The sequence below is a fragment of the Zingiber officinale genome, chromosome 10A (genome assembly GCF_018446385.1).
Source record: "Zingiber officinale cultivar Zhangliang chromosome 10A, Zo_v1.1, whole genome shotgun sequence".
Lineage (NCBI taxonomy): Eukaryota > Viridiplantae > Streptophyta > Magnoliopsida > Zingiberales > Zingiberaceae > Zingiber > Zingiber officinale.
This window is the reverse complement of record NC_056004.1, coordinates 57,643,200-57,656,518: the sequence shown is the minus strand read 5'-3', so window position 1 is coordinate 57,656,518 and position 13,319 is coordinate 57,643,200. Positions and strand designations below refer to the sequence as shown.

The window sequence follows — 13,319 nt, the reverse complement described above, 5'->3', positions numbered from 1 at the left end:
CACATCGTTAAAATCCAAAGCAAAATTAACCACTTCTGTTTAAGGTCCGAAGACACCGTAAAGTAGCAAGACAAAACCTCAAACTCGAACAACTACTAAATCTGAAACAAATTACCGACAACTGAGGAGTCCGAGAGCATCATAGAATCTAAAACACAACCTACCCATTAATCCAGAATTCCAGTGAAACGGAAAGAAATAAGAACAACATCTTAACCAACACCAATTCATGTTCTTTCGAATCTGACCCAAAGTTTCGGCTAATTTTAAGGAAACACACATCCAATCAACATCGATTCATCACTTTCCAAATCAGTCTAATAAATCAAAACCAAAGCTATCACAAGAATCCAGAATGCAACAATAACCAATTCACCATCTTCCAATCGATCCAAAAAATCCACAGCTAACTCAAAGAACCAAGTAAGGCATTATCATGAAAACAACAAAGCACAATCTACCATAAATCTCATCTAAAAAATACAAAGCTAGCATGATTAAATAACCCCTCCGTGAACTCATACCAGGAATTCCCTAAATCCACTCTCTTACGCCAAACCCATAAGTTTTCAGCATGCACACTCTAGATTTGTTACCCAAAATAAAAACATCACAGAATCAAATTTGTATTATCTTTCCAACTAGATTGTGCACACTTACACATTGTACTCAATGGAAGAAAAATAGGAGTCACAACAACCCTTTAAGGCAAGAACTCTTGAAGTCTGATGAAAAGCAAAGTAGGAATTAAAGGACTTGTCCTCTAAATCGTAGCTAGCTCGGGAAGAATAGAACAACAACAAATTCAATCATAAACGCTCCAAATCCTTGCAAAAATCCATTAGAAGGCACCATCCGAGTAGGAACATCACGAAGATCACAAATCAACAAATGCTTCAAAGAACATAACATCATATGGAATTCACACAAAACCCACAGCTATTCGAAGAAGTTGAACAACCTCATGTTGAAATCACACAAATCCACATCAACACGGTGGAGCAGAATAGTGTCAGAGTGAATTCACCACCCAAAACGATCCAGCAGTAAAGAAACACAAAAGCATCTTCGATCAAAGCTTGAAACACCAAAATCCGACCAAACTTTCGAAGACAATCGGAAGGGTAGATTCTAATCTTCTTCGAACCTAGTTAAAACTACCAAAAGTTTGTTCCAGAATTCAAACCATCGAGAAAACCCAAGCCAGATCCTAAATACCACACGAAGCCCTAATCCATGGTAAAAATCGAAAAGAAATCCCCTGATGGAACCAAAACATCTCAAGAAAATCGAATCACAAAACATCTAGTTAATCGATCATCATAGGCAACCATATAATTCTCTCCTAGGTTCCTATCCTTACCTCCACAGATCTCATACCAAAATAGAGAAATGAACTTGCCTCGTTTCCTTGTGCCTCCGAAAGCCCTCGCCTAGCCGTGCCATTCCGTCGATGAGATGGCTGAAGACCAACGTGCCTGACCGTGACGCCCTCAAAGGAAATCACCCGTGTGAAGAGGTGCTTCGTCGGGTTCCAGCAAGCAATGGAGAGGAGATCGACAATTTGTTTTAGGGCTACAGTGAGGGGCGGTGGAAAATTTAGGATTTATAGTTAGGTTAGTTATTAAGTTACTTAGGGTAATTAAATCTACCAACTCCTAATTTAATTAGGGGTTAACTTAGGCTTCACTTAATCTTAATTGTTCTATCCCCTTAAATCATGCGTACAAGTTCATAAAATATTTTGTAGAAGAATTCCTTAATTACCGCCCATGGGACCTTACAATTAAATTTAGCTAATGATTTTCTTAATTTATTATCTGAATATAAAAATAAACTAGAATCGGTACTACCGCTAGTTGAAGAAAATCTTGATAATTATGTTTGAGAACAGTCGAGTCCAAATTCCGTCGGGTGCTTCATTTCTACATGTCGTTTCAACGACCTATAGTCATGACGGCGGCTTGGAATTTGTAGGAAACATTACAGTGCTTATATTTTGCACGCATTTCTCCCGACGGAAGAGTGACCTTCTCAAAATGTTTAGTGAAAATAGAAGATTTTAGAGGAGGAAGTTCCTGAACCGTAGAAGTAATTGCATCGGTACTTCGTTGTGTTTCAGGTGTCGGATTCGGAAGATGTTCGATCTCATCATCGGTGAATTAAATGTTGGGGTGCTCCTTCTGCGGATTCATTATTTCCTTTCCCTTTCGAGCTCGAGATGACGCACCTCCACAATCTCCTTCCATTGTAATTGAAAATTGGAAACGAAAGCATGTAGAGAATATGAAATTGAGATTAAGAGTAGAGAAGATGTGTGTGACAGTGATGAAATGAGCTCTCTATTTATAGAGTTTTGATAGTAATAGACACTAAATCATAGTCATTGATAAAAAAACGATCAAATGATTCTAACCGTTGAAAAAAAATATCCAAAAAATCCCTCACCCTCTCCCAACGCCTATGAATCGCCGGTTAACCGACGGTTCCAACGACTATGAACCACCAGTTAACCGGCGGTTCAAGCCGTTCAAAAAAATAAATAAATAAAGGTTGAACCGGCAGGCTGAACCGGCGATCTGCCGATTTTGCACCAACGGACTTACCGGGCTGGTTCCGATTCGATCTGACGAATTGGATCAACAAGAAACCGATCCGTTGACCAAGTTATGGGCCCCAGCCAGGTCCGGACCAGACCCGGCCCGGGTCAGGTCTAATCCCGCCTCTGCTAGTTGTCATATTGGGTACCCTGTTGCTTATTGTTGTTTTAGATCAATCAGATCAAAAGTTAGTTCATCGGTTTATGATATAAACTATGATATCCACTCAGGAACATGTACCGTTCGGGAACATGGCTCGTCCGAATTAGATGACACGAGGAAATAGGGCGTTGAGGGTTTTTATAAGATTTAATGGTGCACTCATTTTGACAATATCCTTAATTAAAAATATGTAAATTTCTATCATGCACTCACTCTAAAAACATCTTCGAAATAGGCTATACAACTCTCTTTCTCTCTTTCTCCAAAGATAGTTAAATTGGAAGTCAAATGATAGACTAGATAAAAATTTAAGACTGCAGTAATAATCATCCTACCTAGTGGACCGCTCAATATTTGATTTATCACTTTTCACTTGCAACCAACGATGGAATAATACCAAACCTTATCAATTTTGCATCAATTAAAATGATTTAAATTTATATCTAGCTTTATTATATTTAAACTGATTTTTAGTGAACAAAATTGAAATTGAATAAAGAAATTAAAATAAATTTATTAAATTAAAAAACCAAACCAAGTATTAAAAACGAAAAATATATAAAAGTTTGGAATCAATCATTAAAATTTAATACATTTTAGTGGTCTTTTGTAAAAGGCTTAAAAGATAACAGGCTTGGAGGGACAAAATGAATTTTGCTTTGTCAAAACATTAATTTATTCTCACTCTTTCACACTACTCTCACTCTATCACTTCACCTCCCACTCAACTCTCGTCTCCTCTCCTCCCCTCTCATCGTTCTCCTTCCCTTCTTCCGTCCGCCCCCTGCATTCCTCCACTCCCATTGCATTCCTCCACTTTTCCATCCGTCCATCCTCTTTCCCTTGCAATTCCTCCCCTGTTTTTGGTTTCTCTTCCTTTCTCTTCCCATCTCGGCTTGGGAGGGACCACTTGTTCCCCCCTTCTTAACGACAAGCAAAGAAACACTCGAAGAAATGGACAAGAAGCTTCTGCTCCTCTTCTTTATCTCGTTTCTCTTGGCGGCCGCGGCCACGGCCACCGCCAAGTCTACCATCGAACCGTGCACAGGCGGCAGCTCGTGCTACGCCCTCCTCGGCTACACCCTCTACGCCGACCTCAAGGTCTCCGAGGTAGCCGCCCTTTTCCAGGCGGATCCCCTCGCCCTCCTAGCAGTAAATGCCATCGACGTCTCCCTCCCCGACGTCGAGAACCGCATCCTCCCCTCCGGTCTCTTCGTCCGCGTCCCCGCCATCTGCTCTTGCTCCGGAGGAATCCGCCGATCCATCTCGACCCGCTACACTGTCCGCCCTTCCGATACACTCGCATCCATTGCCGCCTCCGTCTATGCCGGCCTCGTCTCTGCCGACCAGATCCAGGAGGAGAACACTATATCCGACCCAGCCGCGCTCGATGCTGGCACCCCCCTCGCGGTTCCTCTCCCCTGCACTTGCTTCAACTCCACCGACAACTTCCTCCCCGCTGTCTACCTCTCCTACGTTGTCCAACAGGGGGACTCCGTGCCTGGCATTGCCTCCCACTACGCCACCACAGTAACGGACATTATGAATGCCAATTCCTTAGGAAGCCCTTCCATTCAACCAGGGGACATTATTTCCATCCCACTTCCAGGTTCTCATACAACTCTTCTTGTTATTATTGTCATCGAGATGGCTGATGCATAATTGCACATTCTTCCTAGTTTGCTTGCTAGTTTTTCTATTTCCTTGCTTCCTTTGTTAATATTGTGTAGTGTGAATTGTTGGTGGTCGCAAAAACAGTAGAGAAAAAGGGAGGATGAACCAGAATTGATGTTTGTATTTCACAACATTGATTTCTGGACATTGTCAATGTTTTATAGAGAAAGGAAATGAATGTAAAAGGTATCTACGAAATATAAATGATATCACACTAAATTAAAATCCTTGATTTGATTTGTAGCTAAATAATATCAAATCAAATCATCCCTGATTTTGAGCTGATTGCGTGGGATTATCTGCATATTGTGCTGATTTTGTGGGATTATCCTTAACATTCTTAACACTCCCCTTGTCCCGAAGTAGAGCAAAACGATGTGAGGACAAACCTTTGGTGAGAATATCAGCAACTTGATCCTGAGTGGAGAGATATTGAATAACAAGAGCTTTCTGACCAATCCATTCTCGAATAAAATGAAAGTCAATCTCAATGTGTTTTGCACGAGCATAAAAAACAAGATTTGCAGAGAGGAAAATTGCACCAGTGTTGTCACACCATAAGACAGGGGGTTGTTCCATAGGAATACGCAGTTCTCCCAAAGTGACTGAAGCCAACAAATTTCGACAGTTGTATGAGCTAGAGCCCGATATTCAGTCTCAGTACTTGAATGAGCAACAATCTGCTGCTTATTCGAGTTCCACGAGATAAGATTATCTCCAAGAAAGATACAATAGCCCGTGGTGGAATGACGATCATCAGGGCAATCGACCTAGTCAGTATCGGAGTAGGACGATAATGTGAGAGATGGTGAAGGACGGATGACAAGTCCATGATGTGGAACGTGGCGAAGATAACAAAGGATACTCTTAATGGATGCCCAATGAGAGGTAGTAGTAGGTGATTGCATGAATTGGCAGATGCGATTGACTGCAAAGGCTAGCTCAGGGCCCGTAAGAGTCAAATACTGTAAGACCCGACAATGCTTCAGTAAGTGAATGTGTCAGAAAGTGGATCACCATCATGGCGTGAGAGAGACGATCCAGAAGCAGTTGGGGTATGTTGGGGTTTGGATTGATGCATGTTGGCCCGAGTCAAAATATCGTCAATATACTTAGATTGGTAGTGAAATAACCCAGGTGTACGAATGGCTTCCACTCCCAGAAAATGATGTATTTGCCCTTGATCTTTGAGCGGACAATTAGTACTAAGTGTGGCGATGATGGTAGAGATGTATTTGGAGAGTTTCTAGTAAAGAGAATGTTATCCATATAGACTAAAAAATACGCTATAACCTGTGCTAAGTGGAATAAGAAAAGTGACATATCTGATTTGGATTCAATGAACCCCAATGAGAGTAATAAAGTGTGTAGCGTGACATGCCATTCCCGAGGTGCCTGTTTGAGGCCATTGACCTTGTGCAGCTTGCAGACATGAGATGAGAAGTCTGGGTGAACAAACCCAGGTGGTTGAGCCATATAGACATCCTCATGAAGAGTGCCATGTAAAAAGACATTACTAGCATTAAGTTGGTGAATTGGCCAATTCTTGGATACAACAAGTGTGAGAACAGTTTGAATAGTAGTGGGTTTGACCACAGGACTAAATGTCTCAACATAGTCAATACCGGGCTGTTGATGAAAATCTTTAGCAACCAGTCAAATTTTGTGTCTCTCAATAGAACCATCAGGCTCGCGTTTCAGTTTAAACACTCATTTACAGCCAACAACATTGTTCGTAGCAGGGCATGGTACAAGAAACTAGGTGCAATTGTGGATAAGTGCATTGAATTCAACATCCATGGCTGCTCACCAACTAGGATCTTTGCTGGCAAGTGTGTAGCAAGTGGGTTCTTGAGACCCATTGCAGATTGCTGTGTGGGCACTAGCTTTAGCTCTGGTGATCATTGGATGTGAAGAGCATGCAAGGGCTCTAAGAGGTCCATTATCAGCTGGAATAGAGACAGGTGGTGAAAGAACCGACGAACCAGTCAGGATTCAGTATTCATATGTTGGGGTGACGCATTTGACATGCCTGAGCTATCAAGTGCAGGGCTCGATATATGCTTGTCAGGAGCAGGAATTGCAAATGACATAGATGATGTAAAGGTCGAGTGGATTGAATTGGAGTTCATCGATTTGTTGCAAAGGGAAAAGAATGCTCATTAAACACAACATGCCTTGAGATATAGATGTTAGTACCCCGGGTTGATTTTGGTGTGGTCAACCAAATCAAGTTAGGTCCTATTGTGTTTAATGCCTTGTGTCTAAGTGTGCAGGAGCTTAGGAATACATGAAGTCGAGCGGAAGATGAGGCTAGCGAGAAGGATGACACGGGAAACGAGTCGATGGGCTTGGTACATCCGAGGGATGAGGTGTTACGGAAGAGTACACCGATGGACGAGGATGTACGCGACGTTCGAGGGATGAGAAGCCAGGGAGGAAGCTTGCTTGAAGAAGATCGGAGTTGAGTTCAGGTGAGCTCAACTCTGGATGACTGGAGCATCACCCAAGCGAGCAGGATCGAAGAAGATCAACTTGGAGGTTGATCTTGAAGACCCGAGGCGTCTCCCTTGTGATTGAGGGCGCCTCGTGTGCCTCTGTTGAAGCCGACCAACAAAGGCGTGGAGGTGCCTCTAAGGTGTCTAAGGCGCCTCTGATGAAAAGGCACGAAGGTGCCTTAAGCAAGATCGAAGGCACCTCAAGTAGAGGCATAGAGGCGCCTCTAATGACATTGAAGGTGCCTCCAACCACTTAGTAACTGTTAGGCTACCGTTGAAAATAGGATAAAAGTTTATCTTCTTGGAGGCGCCCTGGATCCCTTGGAGGCGCTTCTAAGTAATGGTAACTTTTTCCAGGAGGCCATAAAAAGTTCTTTGGAGTTAGGAATTATTCAACAACTTCTGTAATCAATTCCTAGTCATTTTCTGATATTTTCAAAGAGTGTAAGAGACTTCTCTACCTAGAACGAACGAGATTCTTTTAGTACTTTCATTGCTTTGGATTAACAACTAACTAGGTTGTAACCAAGTAAACTCTAACCTTCTTACTTGTTTTTAAGTTGTTTTTTTTATGTTGATTACTTGTTTTAATTAATTGTCTATCCTTGCTAAGTTTGAAAAGCAAGAGAAAATTTTAACTTATTTGCAGGGTTATTCACTTCCTCTTTAGCTAGCGTAACGCGGACCAACAATAGATACGTCCTGTACTAGGATGAAGACACCGATTGCCTTTGTGAGAAGTACTATAGCTGAGAAAGACACACTTAACTATCCGAAAATATAGTCTGTGATGATTGTACTGCTTGTTTAATGGAAAATAGGCACAACCAAAAACTTTGAGTAACCGATAGTCAAGAGATCGATGGAAGAGTACCTCAAATGGAGAATGTTGAGCTAGTGTATGCGAAGGCATTTGGTTAACAAGATACACAAAGCACCATCCTAATAAATCAGAGGCATAGAGGCATGCACTAGTAGAGCTAGTCTAGTTTCAGTGATATGATGAATTTTTCGTTCAATGACATCATTCTGTTTACTAGTATGAGGGCAAGATAGATGATGCTGAATGCCATAAGACTCAGCAATTGTATGAATTATGCAATATTCACCTCCCCATCTGTTTGTAAGGCTTTAATCTTTCTGTTAAATTGTAGTTCAACTGAGTCTTTAAAATAAACAAACATGTGAAGCACGCCAAATTTACGTGTGAGAGGATAAATCCAAGTGTACCAGCTATAATCATCCACAAATAATACAAAGTACAGAAAACCATTAGAAGAAAAAATCGGAGATGGTCCCAGACATCAGAATATATTAAATCGAGAGGAGCATCAATTCTAGATTGAGATAACGAGAAGGGAAATTTATATGCCTTTCCAAATTGACAAGCTTTACACAAATTGATAGTTTTATTTCCTAGAACAAGTAGTTGAAAATGAGAAATGACATAAAATGCTCTTACTGAAGATGAGTGCCCAAGTCTATGATGCCAGGTATCAGCTTGCACACGTTCCACAACAAGAGCAGTCCGGTTGATAATAGGGCTTACGGGCTGCTTTATGTAATATAGACCTCCTTTAACTATACCTCAGAGTAGTTCTATCTTCGTAACCCGATCCTTAACAACACATAATGTTAGGTGAAATTCAAAATAAACTTTATTATCAGCTGTAAAACTAGCAACACTAAGTAAATTTTTGATAATAGCAGGAACATGTAGAATATTACGTAATTACAATACTCTGGCATTATTGAGGATTGTAGAATTCCCAATGTTAGATATCGGAATAGTCTTGCCATTTCCAACGATAATATTTTCTATACCTTGATAAGGTGAGTGGACTTGCAGGTTTGCAAGATCAGCAATAAGATGATATATAGCACCAGAATCTGGATGCTAGGCAGGATTAGAGATCGTTTATGTTCAACTATTAGTGCCATCGGTGATGCTGATAGATTATAGTTTTGGTCAAAATGCTTGTGACAAGTGGTCGCCGAATGTCCCACACCATAACATATTTGCCACTGACGGTTGGATTTGTAATTTGAAGCTACATGGCTAAACATATCGCATAGTTGACATTTACGATGACGTTTACCTCTGTTGCAACTGCTTCGGTAACCACATCGATTGTGGGTTGCACTGCCTTGAAAATGATTTGGGTCTGAGGAATTCATTCCAGTATGCCCCATATTCTGGGTTAGATAAGTGGGAGAACTTCTGCCTAAAGGAGACGTCTGGTGTGGGAGAAGTCTAGAGGGGGAGAAGTGTGAGGTGGGTGTGCTGCGTCAGTGGGTTTGCCCGACGGCAAGATGCACCGATGGATGACTTCCGATGGCAAGATTGGCTGCCACTAGGAAGGTGCCTTGGTGAAGTTGCTTAAGTCGCTGCTCGTGCATAAGGAGCATGTCGGAGAGATCATCAGTGGAGACAACTTTAGGTCTTGTCGTAATGGAGACAATAAGGGCTTCGTATTCAGGCCCTAAGCCACCGAAAATGTAGAGGAGGAGGTCTGAATTGGGAATTTTCTGTCCGGCAACGACAAGTCCATCGACAATGATTTTTTCTTGAAGGTAACCTGTCATCGTAGAGTCTTCCTTTTTAATTGTTTGTAATTGCAACTGCAGCTGTTAAGTCTTGCTTTAGATTGTGAGGCAAACCTTCTTTCGAGTGTAGTCCGTAGGCTGCGGGAGGTTGTGCCAGCATCTCCAACAACTTGTGCTAAAATTGGCTCGGTGAGGGTTGACATCAATCACGAGAGGAGTTGATCCTGCTTTTCGTTAGTTGATGCAGAATCTTCACTGGAAATGAAATAGATCATGCCCTTTGAGTATAGGGGTGATATGTGATCGCTAGAGAATGAAATTCCTTTAATCTAACTTGATCGGAATCAGTTGTGAGAAGTTGGGCAGAGTGGCCGCGGTTCTTTAACCAACCATTTGACTGGCCAGCTCTGATACCAAGTTAGAAAAACAATAGATAAAAAGAGAGGATGAACCAGAATTGATGTTTGCATTTCACGACATTGATTTATGTACATGTCAATGTTTTATAGAGAAAGGAAATGAATGTAAAATATATCTACAAAATATAAATGGTATCACACTGAATTAAAATCTCTGATATGTAGCTAAATAATATCAAATCAAATCATCCCTGATTTTGAACTGATTGTTTGGGATTATCCGCATATTGCGCTGATTGTGTAGGTTTATCCTTAACATTCTTAACATTGGCTGATTCAATCTTTTATGAAAGCGAAATGCAATCTAATATAGTAATCCCTACTTGTTTTTCACATCAGAATCATGGACTACATTTAAAAATTATTCTATTTCCTTTCATATTCACTTAGTATATGAAGAGAAATGAACATACAACTCAGTGAGGTTTAAAATCTGAGCCATGCTAATGTGAACGATACTATTCCAATATTATTTCACGTCATGTTGATACAATTTCAATATTTATTTACTTTTAATTAAAATTATATATAAATAAAAAAATATTTTCATTAATATTTAAGAAAAATAAGAATAAATTATTACAAACAAAACTCATCCACCTAATTAATAGTTAAAGGGGTATTGTGCACTAGATGAGACCTTGAAATCAATTCTATAGTTTTCCAAGATTCAAATTTATTCTACTGAAATATGCTACCGAGTTGGATGTTGAGGTAACGGTAATGATGTAGAGATGTGCACCTTGTAGTCTGATTTGGACGGTGTGACCTAGCCTACACACACTAGAGCAGTTGTTAGAGGGTGTCAAAATCGTCTAGAAAATCCCTTTGATGCTTAAATAACTAGGGTGTAATGGAGGTAAGAAGAAAAAAGAGGAGAGAGAGAGAGAGATTGAGGGAGATAAAATATATATATCGTTGGTTTTGAATCCATCCTTAGATATTTATATGTGTGAGTCGACAAAGTGCCCTAGTTTGAAACCCTAAAGTTTTGATGCACTAAAATTGATGCATTAATGATCTCCCAAAAGGATTCGAGTTTATTATCATGAGATCATGTTATCGACCTCACCTTTCATCTTCAAGGTTTATCCCCTTCTTTATTTTCTCATTATAGAGGGACCTTTGTTTCCCCATTTCTCTATTTTCCCAGGAGGTTCCCGTTTATTTCGACATCTACTTGAGTCAACTCATTCCTAATTCCTTTCGTCTTCTTACTGGGATAACGATTGTCTTCCTCCATGTAGGCCTTCCTTTGACTCCCTTCTCTTTCATTCTTTTTTTCTCTCATGAAAAAGAATAATGTTGGGGTCAACCTAACTCCTAGTTTCGGGGGGCTTTCCTGATCTCCTATAAGGCTTTGAAAAATAAATTTTTCTTTATTTGACACTTTTTTTCCTTTTCTCTTTTTAATTCTCTAGGAGAGCTCCCCCCTATGCCTGACTTGGGCAAGTTTAAGGGGAGGAAAGCCTACAACTTGTTCTCTAGGGCCCTCCAAGGTCGGCATTATAATGTTAATTACCTCATCGAGGAGGGTCCTTTATATCACTTTGTGTTGAGCCTTGCTGAGACTGAGCTCGAGGTAATAGCTTGTGTTTCTCATCCATTCATGATTGATTGAGATCTGATTTGAACTGTCTTTATGTAGAAGAAAAGATGTTGTCGACATTATAACCAAAAAGTTGAAGGCAAAGGGAGGCCTCAAAGGAGCCTAGCCAAGAAGGTCCATCTCTGCTATCCCAGCCATCTCCTCCCGTTCTTCAAGCCGAGTCCTCTCTTGAGGACGCTAAGAAGGTTTGAAGGAGCCGACGACGTCTGTTGCTCCGCAAGTGCCTAGAGGCCGCCCTTGCAAAGGTTGCCCCTGCCAAGGCCACCCAGTAGACCATCCAACAACTCAACCACATAGTCCCCAACCTTCAACCTTGTTTGGTGGACCTTCCTGGTCGAACTCGGGTCTTGTCCTTGTTCCCTTGCTAATTGAGGAACAAGTGGCTTTAGCTATCTAGATGTTGCCACTCGCACATCGGTCAAGGTTGCCTACACTTGAGGAGTGACAAGCTATGCGGAATTTGTAGCTAGCTCATGTGGTGGGTAATATTTTGGTCAGCTTGGGCTCCATTTCGCCACTTACCCACTGATTGCTTAGTTATGTTGGTCTAATATTGTATGCTTGCTTAGTTATACTGGTCTAATGATGTAAGCTTATATAATAGGCTTTAACATATTACAAAGAGCTAATGGAGTAGATTCCTTGCATCCATGCGGCTCAAACTGCATTCTGAGCATGAGAGGCGGAGCTGAAGTCCTTGGTCGAGCATTGGGAGAAGGTGGCTAAGGCCTTCAAAGCTGAGGAGGCTCACCTTACTTAGTTGAGTTTAATGGGAAGAATACCAAGCTATATAGGACTAGGGTTGAGTTGGAGGGGATGAGGTCTAAGCTAGAGGGATCAAGGGTTGAGCTATGATTGACTTTTGAGGAGTAGACTTCCCTTGTGGCGGAGTTGGACCGTGTGAAAATAGAATTAGTGAAGCTAACAACCCATAAAGCTAGGGAAGAGGAAAGGTGGCGGAAGCGAGAGGCTGACTTCTTAGAATCCCCCAAAGTGACTGAGAGGTTAGCTACCCGAGCTGCTACCTTCTTTGAACTTAAGTTCAACATATGGGTGGCTTAGTTCAAGGCGTTAAGTTATCCTTTAGGGGGGGAAGTAGTGAGAAAGCCTTGCAGAGTCTCCTACCTAAAGCTTGAACCCAAGTAGATCTTATGTAATTTGTGATGTAATTATGTAATAGACTTAATTTGCGAAAACTAAAGTAATATTTTGCAAAAATAAATTTGTATTGCAAGGGGGCTAAGGGGGAGAAGTCAATCCCGTGAACTTTAAGCGAACCATTGAGGTCAAGAAGAAGCTACTATAAGTCGACCCTAAAGTCTTTTGGCGAATCATTGAGACTAAGAGGAGAGAGCTCGATCTCATAATCTTTAGGCGAACCATTAATATTTAGGAGAGATTGTAATAGATTAACTCCATGACTTTTAGGCAAACCACTGTGGTTAAGGGGGAGTTCGTTTTACGACCCTTAATCAAACTACTAAGGTTACGGGAAGGTCACATCGTAACTCCTAAGTCTTTAGTAGACCATTGAGACTAAGACTCATTTTACTTCTAGGTTAGATTGAGGAAGAGCTATGCAAGGACCGTTGTATCTTCATAACTCGGGTGTAGTGCTAAATATATAAGAGTTCACATTGTAGGGTTCGACTGTAATCTATTGGCAAGGACCACTACATCTTCATGAGAACTTGAGTGTAGTGTTAAATAGGTAAGAGTTCTCACACTATATGTTGGATAAAAACAAATATAATAAGGAAACTAATAATATAAGATTTGAAACATGAAACATAGAACTCTCACTAGTAAA

General features: G+C 40.9%; 1 protein-coding gene across 1 annotated transcript in view; it reads left to right on the top strand.

Moving 5' to 3' along the window:
• Positions 1-3,459: 3,459 nt before the first annotated feature.
• Positions 3,460-13,319, top strand: part of LOC122027671 (lysM domain-containing GPI-anchored protein 1-like) — a 28,597-nt gene continuing 18,737 nt past the window's right edge. Inside the window, exon 1 of the mRNA XM_042586664.1 lies at positions 3,460-4,371. Within this exon, the coding sequence (XP_042442598.1) occupies positions 3,717-4,371 (655 nt within the window). The 5' untranslated portion in view covers positions 3,460-3,716. The remainder of the gene's footprint in view (positions 4,372-13,319) is intronic.